We start from the raw sequence: 19,825 nt of genomic DNA, 5'->3' as shown, positions 1-19,825 counted from the left end.
CTCTGTACCCCCGCCATTTAGTCAGTTTAGGCCCTGGAGAAGAGAGGGACCCTGGACAATTGTTCCATTTCCTCTTCCCTAAAACCAGTCCTAGTTGGACTGCTTAGGGTCTATAGAAAATATGGATTGGGGAATAATTGTGGTGGTACATGTCAGCAACATGATGTCCATGTATATTTAGCCTTACGAGTTAAGCGGTTCTAGTATTGGAATAAAAAAAAAATGTTATATATTAGTTTTTGCTTTTCATGAAAGAATATCAACAGACTTCAGAGCAATTAGGATATGATGCTTGTAAGTTTTTATTTATTCAGAATTGCGGGAACAGCTTGCCAAGTACACAGTGAACTTTTATAAGACACTCCAAACCCCAAGCACTTGCTCTTCAATCACCCAAGTAACCAGCAGTTCAAGGCCTCTCAAATTCAAGTTAATTAGCTCTTGAGCACTTTGATTTTAGATATCATTTCTGTTTTTCTCTTCTAGAGGAGTGCTAAAGTATCAAAGTAATGTACAAGATCACCCTCCTGGCTGCCTCAGGGTGAACATGAGCACAGCAGAGGATTATGGGTCGCTGGCTGGCGTCAATGGAGAAGTGCCACTGAACATTGTACCAAAAATCACCTCTGGGCTCTTCCATGCACATGAAGAACTCTTAATTAACAACACGCTGAAGATATGCACCAAAGAGCCAACATTTCACCCCCATTTCCCTGAGGTATGGGTTGCCTTAATGCTGAATGCCATATTAACCTGGGCGATGATTTTCTGCCAGCATTGGATACACTGATCTTTATAAATGCTTTTTACTGTTTATATAAAATCTTTGCTTTACATATAGCATGCAAGACAAGGCGCACACTTGATCTAGGATTCACAGAGCATGATGGGTAAAGAAGGAGATCATTGCAGAAGTTGCTTGTTTTTAGACTGTCTCTTTCTAAGTTTGTAACCCTTGTATGAAATATGGTGTGTGTGTGTGTGTGTGTGTGGGAGAGGTGGTTCTTTAGCTTAGCTCTGGGTGAATTTAAAGTTAAACTTTTATTTAAAAAAAAAAACTCTTGCATTGTTGAAGCCCTTGATTCATCCACACACCAGACTCAGAAATTTCAGCTCTGTCTTAGTGTTCCTCTTATTTCTGGGGTTTATTATTTTGCTCAATGCCACCATCCTCTTTCTTCTAGGTTCTTTAAGACATCTTGCAATCTCACGTTGAGCATGCCTGATATCGAGCCCTTTATTTTTTTTACGTTTGAAGAAAGCCCCCAAAGACACAGTACTGATCCTGGGCATATGCCGAAGGAGCAGTCTGCAACCTCCTGGAACTTGTCATGTAAATAAACCAGGAGGCTTCAATCTTTCCGGCCATGGCTGTAAAGACAAAAAGACTGTAAAGAGGAAAGAAAAGGGGACTTAAAAAAAAATGAAAAACTTTACATAAAGTTAAAATGTGATGATAGGTCTGCTTTAAGCTTCAGCTATGGAGTTCCCTAAACCATATTTTTTTTTCAAGAAAAGCAGGTAATGATAGCCTGGTAGACATAGGAAGGAGGACCAAAGCTCTATTTGCTGGTTGTAAATGTGAATATGGCCTATCTTTGTTTTCTTTTCTTTGCTTTGAAGGCAGATAATTATAATAAGGAATCATTTGACATTCCTTAGTTTTGGTCATCCAGCCATCCATGTTCATACTGAGTAATGATATAGCATAGCAATCATTCTTTAATATCTGATGTCTCTGCTGTGCTTTCTGCCAGGTCAGGAAGTTAATTTAGAAACTTAATTCAACCAATGTACAATCAGATATTTGAAATGAGTTCTTTAAAGTTTTCTAAGTTCACTGTGCTATTTTCAAATGTCTAATATCTCAATTTATAACACATCAGAATGTTTTGGCTAATGTGGCCTCAACTGAACAAAATGACGTGGCTGATAAAGGTTTTTAACATTTTTATTGCTCATTGAATAATCTGTATCTTGAATGTGGATAATGGTGTGAATGAGGACCAATAAGAAATGTATTAAAGAATAGAAAGGTTTATTATGTTGTGCTAAAATTTAGGGCTGTTAAAAGTGGAGTATTGTGTTCCAAATGAGTGAGAATCAGATATCAAAATAAAAGAAAAAAAAGAAAAAAAGGAAGAAAAACAATTTTGACATTTGCTGATGAGGTTTGTAGACTACCGCAGATTTTTTTATTTATGATCAAACTTGGGTTCAATAAAACAATCAGATTTAAAGTTAATCCCAAGTAAAAATATACTTCCAATTAGTCATAACCAAGTACCTCTCTTCAACCCCAATTTCTATGTGCCTCAACTGCAGCAATTTTTTTTGTTTTTGATAGTCTCATCAATGCAATTTTTTCACACTTGGTACTCACATCTTGCACCAGCCATCTAATACCCTTCTCCCAGAACTCCCTGAAATGTAAAGCCTCACCTGACTGCGGAGTTCAAGCGGACTTATCATCACTTTTCAAGTTTATGTAAAAGGGTGACTATCCCTTTTATCACATAATGAAAAAAATGTGTGTTTTTCTTATTTTGTTAATAGGTTTTTGTTCATAATTGTTTTTGTTAATTTTTTTAAACTTTTTTTTACATCAACCTCTCCTCTTCCATCTTTACTGCCGTGGCAGTAAAGACTGAATGCAATACCCACAGTCTCATGGGAGACTTACGTCAGGTATCCCTGGAGGCTGTGGGCTACTCCTTCTGCACATATCTGAGTTCAGGCATGGACTATCAGGGGCTTTCCTCTAATGTAAAAAAGTTAGGCACTAAGTCTCACAAATGTGCAGTGATTTTGGCGTTCTATGCGTTTTATCCATTCGGAGAAGAACATAGCACCAGATCAGATCCTGCGCAGTGTGAGATTAGGAGATGTCAGGCGGAACCCCTAACAAATAGGATGGCAGCACTTGGACAACATGATAAGCCCTGGAAAAAAGAAACAGCTGGACACTGGGCACTGTCTGTACATGGAATAAGTGCTTTTAACAAGTAAAGGAAAGTGTTTTTTTTTTTTTATTAAAGTTCTGCTTAACCCTAGTGCACCTGTTTGTGACTATCTAAGGCTTTACCCATTGAACGAGTTCTAGAGGGAAATGAAAAGGTCCATCCAACCTTGCCTTTGTTCCAGAGCCCAGGACCCTGGAACAGGTCCAAACCTGCAACTATTGCTTGCCTAACTAACCTATGGTCCCTTTCCCATTGCCCTGCTCATCTGTCCAAGGCAGCCTTTCTTGACCTTTTTAACAGATTTAAGAGTTAGTGTTATAGCTCCAGGGAGAGTTATATAAATGTGTAGTATTGGATTTACATAGGAGGGTAGTATTAGGATAGTAGATAAAGTTAGTGTTGCAGGGAAAGTAAATGTTAAGGTTAAATAGAAGATTAGCCTTAATGGTTAAAATAAAATGAAGTGTGGTAATGTTTATCCTTCTGTATTGTGATGCCATTTATATCTAAAGGTGCCCCAAGGCATTTTTTTAACACACTTGCATTGTGGTGTTTTTCAATACATAATATTGTGCTACCATATGTTGTGCTGTGCTGAAAATGAGACGACTGTAACCCAATGCACAGTAATACAACCCTTAGTCCTTAGTCCCCCTGTTGAGCAAATTGGTGATGTTTATGGCCAAGAGTAGGTTGTAGTGCTCCTGGCTCTGAAGATGTATTTATTCCAAAAACTTCCCTCTATTTCCATTTTTTTCCTGTCAATTAACAAGGTTTTCTCCATATAAAAATACTTGGCAAAGTTAGAAAAAACAAGCACACACTTTAAATTTTACAAGGGGGATAAAATCTATAAGCAACAGGTGCACTATAATGTCATTAAATTCTGTTATTTCATCTGTCTCCGATAACTGGGATTTTGGAAAGCTCAAGTGGGTAATTTTCAGAAAAATAAAAATCCACATATAAACATGAATCCAGCAGTAAGTGGTCCCTGCTGCCTGCTGCCACCATATTTTGTTTAAACAGCATCACAGAAAGTAATTAGGTTTGAAAACCACAATCTGGAGGTAGCTGTGTAGTCCTTTATGGAGTGATTAATTGATGAAATATCAGCAATTCATGAAATAGAAGCTGTATTATGGATGAGTGAGGCATTCGTTTTAATGAGATCCAGGAAAACGTGTTCCTAACAACAATGTGGCAGTGCTAGCACAATGTCTTAAAGTAAACCCGGAACTTCAAACCAAATATATGCTGCAAAAAATGCAAGCATAGAGGTTCATTTAGTGAAAACCACTGAATGTTCATTGGAAAAAGAAAATTAGGCATTTGAGTAAGCATGAAAATCTTATTATAAACCAAGCTTGGCAGGCAAGTGCTGCCAGATTATCGGTTATCAAATTCGAAGTGAAGCCTCCATGATCACTAAGGAGGAGAAATGGTGGACCAAACTCAACTTCTACAGGAATCTAGACAAAAAAGGTAACGGATCTCAGACAAGCAGGGGCAGACATAGGGAGGTGGAAATTGTGCCACTGCAAAAGGGCCCTGGACCCTCCTCGGCTAACCGAGAGCCCCTACAGCAGCCAAACTGTAATGTTGGGGGGTAGTCATTTCTACACCGGGGATGCGTCCACCACTAAGACACAGTCAGCAAAATAAACCTTGTCACAAGTTCTGACAAGGTTCTCGAATTCTTAAATTGTTAAGTTTTCTGATTTGCTTAAAAACATTGTTTGGTTTATGTATTTGTCCCCTTGTAAATGAACTTTCATCACTTCCTCACAAAAGTTTTAATCTTTCCCCACCCTATCCAAAGCAAAATATTTTTTAGGCTAGAGTTAGGTCCATAAATTTCAATCATTCACCCAATTTTGTCAAATTTGGACATGTCTACTTTGACCCATGTGTCTTTTTTTCCCCAAAGACTGAAACTGTTCTTTCACAATTGAAACTGTCAGAATGTATGTGCCTACTGATTCTTTCTTTGAACACTTTCATTCTTGTGTTACAAGAATTAACACAATCTCTTTGCATGTGGCACGTGACCATCCAGGATGCCAACATTAATGGTAGTGAGATCTTTAAGTGCACCTAAAGTACCAAAATGAATGTTCAAAAAAAGTGCACAGTGCCAAAAACAAGATCACATTCTTTAAAGACGGATTGCTTCACAATACCTATAACTAGTTGATAAGTGATTGTCCTGAATATGTTAACATTTTTAAATGCGTAATTTGGATACAGATTTACTTTAATGAAACAGGTGATATGGTATGGGGTAGACCCTCTGTGTTTTTAAGGGTAATAGATAAATTATAGTTTGAATGAGGCACAGTTCAGGCTAAAGGACATGAGCATAACTACATATCTATTTCGGACACACTGGAGGTCAGGGCAGGTAGCAATATGTGGGCAGTCCATGTCATAACCAGAAGCAATTCAAAGCACCAACCATGTGCTGGGATAGCCCAACTAGCCTTCTGAGTCTGAAGGGGGACTTACTATAGGTGTAGAGTGTGGTGTGAGATTGGGGGATCGGCTCCTGGTGAGTCTGGACCAGGGTCTTACACCCTTCGAATTGAGGTCAGCTGTGCATTGCAGAATACCTGAACTGTAGTGAGCAGGTAGCAAGGTGGGATGCTTATAAATCTTGGGCAGAGCACAAAACCAAGAGGATTTAAAATCCAGCACACTTCTGATCAGTTGAGGTTAGCAGAGGCATATTATTTATCAAAAGTGACAACCAAAGACTGAATGGAGGTTGAGGTTGAACGATGTTGAGCAGGGTTGAGCACTATTGGTTGTGTTCCATTGACAGATTATGAATAGCTATTTATTTTGGTGCCTTTTCACTAGAAATTGTTTAGGTTGTATACTGTTCAGGTGATCTGTCGAAAGCTTGTCAGCAACAGCTTGTGTCTGTGTGGATGTTTTAATTGCTTGTCATCTCTGTCTGTAACCCTATTTCACCCTACACAGCAAGTTCACATATCTTCCAGTGCAAACATCAAAAAAAAATGTCTCTGTAAAAGTGTGATGTCATTTTATTACGGCATCATTTCTAGACAGCTAGATCCTTCTGTTTCTTTAGGGCCTTTGTTCTGTAGAAATATTGTTTATGAGGTTCCTGTGCCTTCTGTTAGTTCAGGGGCCGTGTTGTCTGCATCATAAAATATTTAATCTGTCATGTTGTAAGGATTACACAATGTGAATAAATTCTATGAAGGGTAGGGTAGGTTAGACTCTGTGCTTGTTTATAAAGATGAAGGTTTTAGTGTATTGTGTTTTAGATGTTGGCAGATTAAGGCTACATTCACACTTTATGAATTTGGCTGTGCTACTGTCCATTGTGGCACTGACCCTATATATTAAATTGGATGGGGTAGCATACAGAAATACACAGAACTGTATGTAACAGTTAACTATTGCAATCAATGCTTTGCAGCACACAGAACTTCAGACATTGCTTTCCATGCAATATTTGATGTTGCTATGTGTTAGACACTATGAGGACCTACGCTTTGCCAGTGCAGAAGACAATTTGTCTACTGCATTACCCCTTACTGGGCCAGCTGTTGAGCACCATCAATGGGGCAGTACCCGAGCTATATTACCAGGCCAATCGCTGTGACAGGGACTCTATGACAGGGACAGTCACAAAGTTCCATCACTGGGCAAGTCACCGGGCTCCAGCACTGGGTGAGTCGCCTGGCTCCATCTCTGGCAGGTGGCTGGGCTCCAGCACTGGTCCAGTCATCATTCTCCAGCACTGGGCCAGTCACCAAGCTTCACCACTGGTCCAGTCGCCAAGCTTTATCTTTGATAAAGTATCTCAGCTCCAGCTTTGGGCTAGTCATTGATCTCCAGCTTCTCAGCCAATCATTGATCTCCAGCTCTGGGCTAATCGTTGATCTCCAGCTCTGGGCTAGTTGTTGATCTCCAGCTCTGGGCTAGTCATTGATCTCCAGCTCTGGGCCAGTCATTGATCTCCAGCTCTGGGCCAGTCGTTGATCTCCAGCTCTGGGCAAGTCGTTGATCTCCAGCTCTGGGCTAGACGTTGATCTCCAGCTCTGGGCTAGACGTTGATCTCCAGCTTCTCCAGCTCTGGGCTAGACGTTGATCTCCAGCTTTGGGCTAGACGTTGATCTCCAGCTTTGGGCCAGTCCTTGATCTCCTGCTCTGGGCTGGTCGTTGATCTCCAGCTCTGGGCTAGTCGTTGATCTCCAGCTCTGGGCCGGTCGTTGATCTCCAGCACTGTGCCAGTCATTGATCTCCAGCACTGGGCCAAATACCAGGCTCTAGCATTTAAAATTCCCCCCCATACCCAAAACTAAGCAGTATTTTCAGAATCTAAATTAAACAACAGGCGAGAGAAGGTAAGTCTATTGTGCTGGGTTCTATTTACAGAGGACCTGTTGCTTGGTCCAGAAGGTGCAGAGACTACATTCAGTTTAAGCTCAACCCTCACCCTGTTCGTAGGATACCAACAAACCATGAGAATTGTATAGCACCAATGAAACCAAAAGCTGAGTTTAGCAGTAATAAATTCTAGACTTATCACCCCCTTCTATATTTTCTACCCCCAGCCTTGTACCCACCGTGGGTAGAATTTTAGCCTTCAGGCCTATCACATGACTTTTCTTCATCTTTGCCTCATTTTCCAGGCTGGGTCCTTATTACAGATGGAGACGCAGCAGTGGTAATTTGCAGAAATCAGCCTGAAAAGCAGTACTTACAGTAATAAAAGGGATCTATCAGCTGGAGCACATTTATCTTCGGGGTGATCATGCTAAATATATATGTGCTGGTGTTAAATTAGCCCCAGCTTTTTATATATGTTATACTTAAAGCAATAGAAAGGTCTATGTTTAATGTCTTAGGTATAAGTTGTCTGCTTTAAATTACTGGCTTTGTCTCTGACTTGGCAGCAGGATATAAAGACACAAACAAAATTCACTTTATAGAAAAAAATCACTAAACTGTTTTTTAACACACAAATGAGTCAAACTGTTACAGAGAACAATTGGTTTATATTTATTTATTTAGCTTATTTATCTGTTTGTTTGGAGTTCAGCTTTAACACCAGTACTACAATTTAAAATTAATGTAAATATTTGATTGTTATATTTGCACAGTCAGTGCTACTTTAGCTCTCGTGAAGGTTGGTACTTCCCCCTCTGACATGCTTTGTGTTGTCCTTTTTCTGTTTAGACCTGGATGTGGATTTCAGCTCCCTTGTGCTTGTACTGTACGGAAAGGCTTTACAGATATTTCCGCAGCACTAAACCAGTGACTATTACTTCCGTCATTCTTCATCCATGTGATGTCATTGAAATTAGGATGATAAAGGAAAACTTCAAAGCCAGCCCTGGCCAGGTAAGTACATTTGTTTGTTAAAGTGTCAGAATTATTAAACAGCCAGTGGCAACATTTCGGAACTAAATTGGCAGTCTCTGCTGTATATCATATTACCTGCACTGGTATCCAATAGTCAGCCAGAGTTTAGACATAGGGAACTGGTGAATACTCATCATATTGGGATTGTTCCATTTATAAAAAGTGATCAACTGGCATGACCCTTAATTTACAAAAACACCCGATTCTGAATTTTCATACTTTTACCCTTCACTTTATTGCCATTTCTCACATTTATAGCGTGCATTTGTATACTGCAACTTTTGCCAAGATTGACAGATTACAAAAGTGATCCTACAAATATGATGATCAATTACTCCATTCATATGATTGGCATTACTCTTTTTGGAAGCCCTCTGGTACCTTGTTGTCCTTCTTTAAAATCTAGATCACTGGGGCACAAAACTTATTTCAACTTTAATAAATATAACATTATAAAAGTATAAACGTGGTGTTAAGTTTTCCTAAACTGGAGAACTAACATGTGGAGACAATTTTTGTTTTGTGTTCTCCGTATTTATATATATATAGCGCCCCCATAGACATTGTAAAGTGTTTGAGGTTTGAGGAATGTGCCTGATAGTATAAAAAACCAGAAGTCATGCAGTCTTAAGCTCTTACAGATGTCAGAAAGATGTCCAATTATTGTTGCTGGAAATGATCTTTCATGATAGTTTCCAGTGTACACAGAGCACCCTTCTATGTTTGATGGAGGGGGGAAGACAAGCGGCACCCCATTAGGCTGTCTTGATGAACAACATGGGGGGAGCTGTGCCCTTGTCAGATTTTCACCTGAGCATGTCCGTTACAGGCAAAAAACACCTGACGTGTTTACAAAGCTCTAGTCAAGAAGTTTAGCTGTTGTTCGTTTGAAAGTAAGAATGAGTAAGATACTCAGTGGTATCTCCTATGACTATAGAATAGTTATTAGGTCTAGATTTGGTTGCAGCATTTCAGAAACTGCTGACTTACTGGGAATGTCATAAACTAAGGCTTCCAGAGATATATGTCCTGTAATTATTGGGTACTACAGAGAGATTATTATACACAGAGGTCAGAAATACGAGCCATGGGTTGAACCGACTGATTAGCGGTTCTCTATGCGCTTTTGCACATGCGTCATTTGTCCAATACCCCAGTTTTTGGTTACATACCTGGTAGAAGCAAAAGCTATTGGTGTTTATAAGCTTTCTGTTCACCTCATGTTTATTGCTTTGGGAGGTGAATTTTTTTTAGGGAAGATTTAAATTTAGAACATAGATTTTACTTCTATACATTGATCATGTCTCCTTTACAAGTGGTAAAAATGTGTATACTTTTATTTTTACAGTACATCATTCTGCAATGTCCCAAAGTGTCTGCCCTGGAGAACCATCCATTCACACTGACAATGGTAAGATATCATTTTGTTCTAGTACAATAATTCTTTATTGATATCAAATCGGCCTTAGTTATATGGGTGCAGCACTCACCCTTGTAGGGGTGGGCAGTTTATTCCTTGGTGCCTCCTAGTAGTGTGGCATTAGAAACTGACAAAAGCAGCAGTTAAGCTGACCTTTGGCACCTTCTTTGAGCTTCATAATGAAATGTGAAGAAAGCATCCCTCCTTGGATGGGTTCCCCCTGAGGAATGACAGTCCCAAATTCAGCACCAATGGGATCCTGTCATAAAAACCTCTCTTTTGAGTACTTTTCTTTAACTTCTCTCTGCTGGAGCTAAGACTTAAGCCATTGGGAATCTAGCTCATCCTAGTGGTCCAGTCTACAGGCTTCCCTGACCTAGCCAGAGCCCAGGGACTACATGGTCATCCTGCCCTGACTCCCTTGGCTACTTCAGTAATCCACAGCAAGGGTCCCCAATAGCACATTTCTGCCCATATTTATTATTTTGACTTGTGTCAGATACCCCTCTCTCAAAAAGGTGCCATCAATTACACAACAAGTGATGTTCCAGGGCAGTGATTGGCTTCTACTCTTTTAAGGTTGGGGTTCTCTCTTGTGAGGTAGCCAACCTTCACTCCCTGTGGAAAAATCAATACTAGAACTCTCCAGAATGCACTAATATTTACTTCAAACTCAGCTTAATCATAATCAGCTTTTGATAGACATAGATTGTCCTACTTACTGTTATAAACAGCTTGTGCTGAGATGTGTAGTAATTGTGTGTAGTAATTGTGTGTAGTAATTGTGTGTCACTGTTTTGTGACTGTCCACAATCTGTTGTCAAAGATTTTGTGGCAGTCATGGAAATCTGTGATTGTGGTAGTCATGGCCCATTCATACCACCAGCACCACTGGGCTGTATTGTCAAACACAGTCGCAGTATGGGAACAAGCAAATTATGCCTAATGGATAAAAAGGACATGTAGTGCTTTCATCATCCTGTAACATGCTTCAAAGCAAAACAGTAGCATGAAAAGTTGGGAAAAAAAACCCTGCTATAGGACATAGGACAAATTGCCTTATTCTTGCATTAATGCAGCAAATTTGTGCCCAACATAACCCACAACTGCTGGTGTTCCTCCAGTTCAGTTTGGTTTTCCATGGACCAAAATGTGGTAACTGTAGGACCAATGATGGTCATTTCTCTACCCTGTTCCAGTCGTGTCCAAGCTGGCGAACTTAGAGGTCTTCAAAGGTCCAATTACGATAGGTCATGTAAGATTTACGAGCACCATTTGGAACCACTTTATCCTTTAAAGCAGCTCCCAAATCCTTTTAGGAATTCAGAATAACAGTTTAGAGCAGAACAAACACCAATAATACCGGGTGCATTTCAGCATTGTTTAATTCATAATGAATGGTGAGCACTGAAGAAAATAATTGTAGTTATTTCCATCTCCAATTCTGGATCTTAGAAAGCACTTCTCCAGATGTGTTTTCTGGGTCATTATTTACCCTGGGGCTGTGGTAGGTAATAGTTTTTCAGTCCATTTTTTTATTATGTTACTCATTACTGAGTAGGGCCTAACCTGCTGTACTGAGTAATTATATTTATTTCACCCCAGACATCCCGCAGTGTTAAATACATTAAATATAATAGACTGATGACATTTATTGACACTAATGGATACTGGAACAAAACCACAAAAAAGAAAGAAATGACATTTATTTGATTATTTTTTTGCAGTGCAAGTGTACTTTGTAAATGCAGAGCAAGAAAGCTAATGTGTTTCAGCAGGAGAATTGCTATTATATATGTGTTGTGATGTTAAAGGAGAGCTCTGATTTGATGGAAAAGCAGGATATAGAATTCTGAACCAATTTTTGTATAGAACATTTTTTCCCTACAAATGGGAGAGCATATATTGTTGTATGGGTGCTTTCAATCTGGTGTCCTGTCTTTATGTCCCCCTCCATTCCAATCTGATTAACAGCAAAGTTTCAGAAGAAGTAACTGTATTCTTTTTTGGTTTAAATTGTTCAAAAAATTTGTTTTAATGTTGTACATTGTGCTACATGGGGCTTTTATTGGCTTGAAGAAGCCCATATCCATGGGAGTTAAGAAACATCCTGTTGCTAGACCATATAACTTGTTATAAACCAAAGTGTCCAGGGGCAAACACAGCCTCTCACTATAGGCAAGTCAAAACCACATTCCCCACAGTGCCAGATAGCCGCTGGTCCGGGTTATTCACCAGACATCTAGGAGACTAGGTGCCACCATCTTGGATGTGATGGCAACAGCCCCAGGAGACTCATAGCTGTCTCACTTTAGCAGGGCTGTCCAAATTTAGTCCCCAAAGACCATATGTGGACCAAACCTTTAATATTAACAGTGTCATTTTATGATTTTCTTGTAAACTATACTAATATTAAATATGTGTGTTGATTTTGTTCCTAAAGTACTGGAGTTGGCCAGCTATGCTCTAAAGTTTTCTTCTTCATTCCTTGTTTAAAACACCTTTTTAAAAGGGGTGTTCATTATGTTATGTATTATTAATACTGTGTAGGTACCTCAATTTGACCTCTATTGGCCTTTTGCAGTATTTGTACAGCAGAACTTAGAGAGAGAGAGAGAGAGAGAGAGAGAGAGGGCAGAACAAAACAGGAAGCCATTCACTTGTGCTATAGTGCAAGCCGAATGCTGAGAGTAGGACAGAGCTGAATGACAAGAGTTGGGCCCACCAGTGTCCAATCAAAGGGTGCTTTGTGGAGAAAACCTATGTTTTCTGTGTCAGAAGTTGGAAATATTGTTTTCTCTGGCTGTTAGAAGTTTTAGGACCATTTCAGACTTTGGTTTGATTTACACCACAGGCTCAACTGTGCTCTCAACCTTTTCTCCCATTCAATCTAATTGGAGAAGTTGGGAAAAATTTTGTGCCCACCTTTGCACATAGTTACATTGCAGTTGGGCTGTTACATGGTTCCTAAAGGGGACATGCCAATTCTGGTTGTGCGTTTGCTATTGTGTTTTGCTTGGCTGTACACCACAACTACAAATTTAGGGGCAATCTTTGATGTAATTTGCCACTCCTGGGCACATATTAGCAGTGTGAAAGGGTCCTTTATTATTCGCAAGGCTGCTAGACTGGTGGTGAGTAGTGGTGAGTTGCACCTCCTGTGAACCAAGGCTGGGAAAGTGGCTAAGGCTTTAGGGAGTCTCTCTCACTTTCCCCCAATAGGACTGCGAGTCTTTAGACAGAAAGTGGCTGCAAAAAGGCAGCACTAAGAAGCAAGGTCAAATAAGGTAAAAATATATCTAAAAATAAAATTGAAGGGCAGTTGTTCCCTAACAGTGCTTTAACACTACTGCAAATCTGTGTATGCGGGTCATGTCTTTAAAAAAAAAAAAAAAAAGTACAACTAAAGTCAGCATTATGTCCTGTATTCTAAGATGATAAATTTTCTTTTTCAAAATGCTAGTAAAAATGGCTACAAGAAGAATGATCAGTCTGATTCGCAAACACACACAGCTGCTGTTTCACTGCCTGGGCAATCTGCATAATCAAACACTCTCTAATTGCAGGAGGCTTTGATTTAGAGGCTTCTTGATGCGCGATCTGGCCATGTTTTTTCTTTGAATATCAAGGAAAAGTCAAACCGAATGCCTCCACTTAAGATTATGAGATTTTTTTTCTCATCCTTCGTAGATAGATGTTTTACACATCAAATTTATTGCTTCATTAAAAATACATTAGAAGAAAAACCGCAAAAGCATAAGTAAATTTTAATAAGTCGTGTTATAGGATAGTGTGGTTGGATTCACCTGGTGTGTACACAGGGGCTTGTTGAATAGAGAATGTGCAGGGGTGCCAAATAAATGTACATTAGTACAAAACAACAAATTAGACTGCCAGCATAGAGATTAAGGTGCCACTTTGACAGTTGTGGTGCATTATAACAGGCATGGTAAATCAGGATTCTTAGCCACTGCTATAGAGAATTTCACAATCTTAATTTGCCAGATAGGGAACTGAATACCCCGGTGTAAGTCCCTGAACCAGCATCAGTGCTTACCAGTTGCAAGTCCCTCAACCTATCTCCTCACCTATAGCAAGCCCCTGCCCAGCCTTAGGAGGTTAGTTGTGCCTTCCCAGCCCCCCGGAACTTCCTCAGAGGTCATACACAGGTAATCGCTCTATCAAATAGGGTTTCCAAGAGTTAAGTCAAAATCAGAGTTGGGGTCACAGGTCAGTCCAGTCACAGGTTTGGGGTCAAAGGTCAGTCCAGGCAGCCTACAATCTCACAGTCAGGAAACAAGCAGAGCCAGCAACAGTATATCCAACTAACAAGCACACCAGCGTGACTGTGAGTGGAATGGCTATTAAGTCCTAGCAGCCAATCTTTTGTGTGTTATCGTTGGCCACCAGTTGATGGTGCTGTGTCCTCATGTAAAGTGTGTAACAAACTAATAATCATGGCAAGAGCTTGGAATACACTTTTCATGAGAAAACAGCACTATCTAGTGGTGTGACCCAAGTATAATCCATGATTCTTTTTATATTATTAAGATTTAAAGATTTGACATTGGTTTATATTCAAATATATATAAGTATATTAAACTTCTGTAATATTTTCAGTTGCTGTTTTTTTATTCTGATTTTGTTTCATGTCTTTTATTTAAAATGCAGTGTCCTAAGGAGACAAAGTCAACCTTTGCAGTTCACATAAAGGTGGTGGGAGACTGGACAGGTAGGTGTCACATTTTGCAAATTTTGTTTATTCATTTTATCATCATATGTACCAATATTAGCAAAAAATTCCTGTAAAACATGGAAAAATATAGAAATCGCATAAAGGCTTTCACCACCTGAATTGGGCCCAAATGCTAACATTTTGTGGACAAATAGATAAATGAATATTTTGGACAGTCAGTAATTATCCTTTATGGGGGAATGAAAAAAAATGGAAAATCTATAAAAATTCCCCTTGGCTAACTTCTTCATTCTTTCACAAGTCATTAAATAATATCTAAAATCAATTGGTGTAAGTGCAAGATATCTGTCTTTGGAGTGAGTTTCCTTATAGTGGGAGTGGATGCTCTGTAAACTGATGGGCAAGGAGTTTTGGTGAACAACATGGAATTGTAAGTGTGTTTTATACTGCCTAACATTCACAAGGTAAAAGGGATTATAGTAATTATTCTTCATATTTTCCTGAGCCAATGTCCAATTTTATTTGTGTTTCTATTTTTGAATAATGTATAACTTTCAGAAAACTTATGTGTGTGTGTGTATATATATATATATATATATATATATATATTTTGTTTCTAAAACAAAGGATATCCAGAGCACTATAGGTTAGGGAGAGAGACAGCACAGCAGTGGCTGCCTGCTTTGTGGCTTCTTCCTTCCGAATTAGTCATTTCTGTCAACAAGCTTTCAATATTTAGATGTTTATATAGTCTAAAGTTATATTTGAAAATCATTTTATTTATTTATTATTCCTGACCATAGGTAAAAGATATATAGATAACAACCAAACATTCATAATTAATATTTAGTTAAATTATATTTTCCGTTTGGTATTTAGAGATTTTTGATGTCTCCATACCCAGGTCAGGTTTAGCATATTCAAATGTTTTAGGGACATATAAAGTTTTGGTTCTGTTATCCCTTTATGGACTGCATCCATATTTACACATTGATACATTTCTACCTGCGAATTCCTATCCCTCACAGTTCTTATTCTTTTTACACTTTCTTGCAGATGGTTAGATTGATAATTAACATGCTAAAATTGTTAATTGAACAATTACAGTTTGTGATCGCTGACAGCTGTTTACTATAGCTTTGTGTTAGCACTCGACACAATCTATTGCCAGGAAGAACGTAACTAGCTCAGTCTCCAGGTGGGGCGAGGAGCACACTATACAAGGTAGACTTGGCCCCCGTGCTCCATTTTATTCAGTATGTATAATGTTCATTACTTTCATCATTTTGGTAATTTGAAAAATATTTAATCCACTCCAGATTGATGGGCATTTGAGGTTATGTTGTAAACAGACAAGCAAATATCTGTATAGAGATGTGTTCTTTTATGTACAAGAGCAGCCTGGATACTTACTTATTGATGTGTTTTTTTTTTTAATTAAGTGTCAAGGTATTGGATAGTTTAAGTAGTGTAGGTGCTATGGTAACACAAACACTCTAGAGTTTTATGTCTAAGGCGTATTGAACAAATGTCAAAACATGGAAAAACAAGCTTTTAACTAGAATTATTTTTATTTTGCTTAATAGGGGGAAAGATTAGTGATATTGCCCAAAAAGTGCCCATTATTGGTCAACTGGCCCTAGGCATTTGCTATGAATGATTCTAAATGCCACAACTATCTTCTGCTCTTCTTGATAGGCTTCAGTTCCCTTGCCAGGAGAAAATGGTACTCAATGGTCTTGGACATACCCAAAGGTGCACATATTTTTTTGGCCTTGGCTCTGTAGGTTATATTTAAAGCAGACCTATTATTAAAATGTGCAGAAGGAGCAGCCCACAGTCTCTGAGGATAGATGTTGTATGTATTCCAGGAGGTTCTGGGTTTCCATTTCAGTCTCTACCACTCTAACACTGCAGATTTCCTCATTGGAGCATGGGAAGAGTAACAACTTTTAATGAACCAGGCACACTGTTCAGAATTATTTTGCAAAAGACATTGTTCAAAAATGAGATATTTCTTCAGAACAAAAATGTAGGATTCTGCTACAATGTTTCTTATATATAATATGTAAAAGAGGAAAGATGTTAACATGATAGGCTAATTGGCAATATTTCATATAAAAGGATAGAAGTAGGTTCCTGCCAACCTTAAAATAATGTTGAAAATTCACAAAGATAGAGAGAAAAGTAGGCTTTTGAAGCATGAATATGATTACCTTATGTTTATTGTGTATAGAGTCTAGGTAGTCCTATTACCAACATAGCACTCCTAGTCTATATATATAAATACAACAAATCAAATGAACATTATATTGCTAATACAAGAGAAATCTATCTTAAAGGTATTAGCTTATCTTATAGCCCGACGGGTTTTGCCACAATAGCTTCCTTAGTGGATTATTGAGATCATGATGATAGATACTTCAAAAAATATTCACTAGTCAGTATACAGAAACAAAAGGAAAAATACATGAATATGGTATAATCAACCATATGAACAAAGAATACTATGCAGATCAATGCAATATGATCAATAATGTATTGATAATAATAATGATAATCAATAATGTATATGATAAAATGTATCCATAATAATATATGTATATACATAGATCACCCAAAAAAGAGTCAAATTATATCTTTCTGAACATTTCTGTAAAATTGTACATTTTTTGTAAAAGTCAAATAGTGGTGATGGTCTCTCATAGTAATCTTGGAGTGTAACCAAAAATGGTAAATCTGCTTGGAGAGCTTGGGAGGCACATGGAGGTATCACAAGCAGCCTTTTCAAGTTAAAAAAGAAGGCTATTGAGAAAATAAACTGATCTATTCTTATAGTCAGTATTGGATGTCATTGGCTTTTAAGACCAGATCCTCAGATTTTTAGCTATGTTAACCCTTCCCCAGCTATATAAGACACATTTACCAAATCATGTCAAATCGGAACACAATTGTCAAATTGGAACATAGAGAGCATAAAACTTCCAGCAGAAATCATTCTACAAGGCTAAATATAAAAGACAATTTTTGTTGTTCCACTTTAAATTGCACCTGTCAAAACTAAAGAAATCATTACCTGCCAAAATTACTGCAAATTATTACTAGCCCATTTATAATAATCATTAAAAGATTACTTCTGTTAACATTGGCCCTTTCATATAAAAAATGTTTCATTATGAAGAACTCACTGTGTAACATTGCCAACTATGACACAATAATGTTTTATCTGCTGCAGGGCTGCTCATGGGTGTGACCATCTTGGGAAGTTGTTCCCCACCTGGGCTGGCCTCTGGGTTCAGCACCTTTCCCCAATCCTCTCTCTTGTTATTTTGATTTGTATATGTATAAAAATATCTCCATTAACAGGAGCATTGGAAGGGCGTAAATAAACATGACTATGGGGATTTATAGGCTAATTATCCACAAGAAGGTGGAAAAGGGAATACTAAAATAAAGTAGGAGATTTTGGATGCTGGGATTTTATGGGCCACGGTCTACACGGTCTTCTGGCTTATCAAACCGCTTTGCACACACCTCTGTTAATTAGGAAGTCATAAGCGTCTGCCAAACATTATAAGTCAGTTCTTCTGGGGCAAGATCACTTAGTTCTTTAATCCTGAAGAGAATATTTAGGGAATTTATTCATTCAATTAAAAATTGTTTCATGGTTATTTAATGATTCTTGGGAGATAATGGTTTCTAGTGTAATATATGCAAGCGATAAAGTTAATTTTAATTAAGTAATCTGTGACTCTTAGCCAAAGTTGGATTAAATTATATCAGTGTCAAAATGAGGACGCGGAGTTTGATGCAGCCAGGATAGTAAAAAGCTTAAGGTTGGGTTTTGGGGGATTTTTTCCCTCTATGTCTCAACAGGATTTTGTTGTGTAAGGCAGGGGATTATAACAAACTTTGAAAATTAAATTAGGACTAATTCCAGGTTCTTTAAATTTTACATACAGAGGAAAGGTTTAGCATTACAATTTATATCCACATTAGATATATTTCAGTTCACTGTTTTGGTGTCATCTAACTTTACCCTTGCAAGTAGGCAAAATCTTCCCAAGGGGCCCTAAACAACCATATGGTGGTTCTAACCTCTCCAATGTTCTCTAAAAAGGAGTTTTATTTGTTGCTTACATTTCTGTTGGAGAGATTTTACATCATTTCATATCTCAGTGACAGAGGGGCAGGAAATGTACAGAAATTTCAACATGGACACTACAATTAAAGACTATATATAAAACTATTTTTAAACTTCACATTCACAGTTTTAACATATACATGCTACGCATCCCATGTGTGTCTGATCTTAATACTCTTACCCTATGGCCCAGATTTATTAAAGCTCTCCAAGGCTGGAGAGGATACACTTTCATCAGTGAAGATGGGTGATCCAGCAAACCTGGAAGGCCAATATAAGTGTAGATTCCGCTTAACTGTTACTCTGAAACTGAAGTTTCTCAGCCATTCAGCACTGGACTTGAATGAGGAGACTTGTCTCCATTAACCTCCAGTGCTGAATGGCTGAGAAAAGGGAAACCCTGATGATGGCTTAAGTGTCATCAAGGTTTCCCTTTTCTCAGCCAATCATAGAGTGGAGCAATCAGCGGAGCTCTGCTCTGCTCTCCTGACAACTCTGCTCTCCAAATTGCTTCTGCAGCCCTGGTAGAGCTATGTGTTCTTGGATGCAGAAGCAATCTAGAAAGCGGAGCTGTTGGGTGCCGGTTATGTGAATTTTCCAGTTATCTGAGTTCCGGATAACCAGGGTTCTACTGTAGTAGTATTTTCCTTTTATCTATATTCTCATGTATTTCCTTTTCTAATCCTATGCTTGTAGGAAAAGTAGAAACCCACACCTCTATTACAGATAAAACATTTTTACCAAACACAAGGCAACATAAACCATCAAAAGTTAGCATTTGTTTTAGTGTATCTCTTTAGCATACCAAATCCGTCCCCAAATACCGATGCCATATGGCCAAAGGTATTTTGCATGTTATGGGACTCGCGAAGGAGGACATGAAATATGTTGGCCGTTTATTGGGAAGGATGATGGTTGTCGAATGACTTTGATTGGTTGCATCCATTTAAATTTAGTCCAGTCCCCTGCCATATGGAGTGAGAACACAGGAATGGGAGTTGTGATGGTGTGTTTTTAGTGTACAGTACAGATTCTGTTTATAAAACAGAGAATCAGACATTCCCTTAAACATTCGTGTCTATATTTTTCAATGGAAGTAATTGACACCAAAGTACATTTGAAGGAATGTCAGGTTCCCTGTTTCATACATAGAGCCTATGTGTATTGTAAAGATATGTAATTATCAACACTTTTTCATC

General features: G+C 38.4%; 1 protein-coding gene across 2 annotated transcripts in view; it reads left to right on the top strand.

The window, feature by feature from the left end:
• The window catches only part of NOX4 (NADPH oxidase 4), a 110,751-nt gene that overhangs the window by 40,713 nt on the left and 50,213 nt on the right, over positions 1-19,825 (top strand). For both annotated transcript variants that reach the window (XM_072402502.1, XM_072402511.1), the window contains exons 9-12: positions 487-718; positions 8,181-8,345; positions 9,715-9,777; positions 14,458-14,518. In XM_072402502.1, coding sequence (XP_072258603.1) covers positions 487-718; positions 8,181-8,345; positions 9,715-9,777; positions 14,458-14,518 — 521 coding nt within the window. The remainder of the gene's footprint in view (positions 1-486; positions 719-8,180; positions 8,346-9,714; positions 9,778-14,457; positions 14,519-19,825) is intronic.

This window comes from Pyxicephalus adspersus, chromosome 1, assembly GCF_032062135.1.
Source record: "Pyxicephalus adspersus chromosome 1, UCB_Pads_2.0, whole genome shotgun sequence".
Classification (NCBI taxonomy): Eukaryota; Metazoa; Chordata; class Amphibia; order Anura; family Pyxicephalidae; genus Pyxicephalus; species Pyxicephalus adspersus.
Note: the sequence above shows the minus strand (reverse complement) of the source record. Positions and strands in the feature narration are given on the sequence as shown.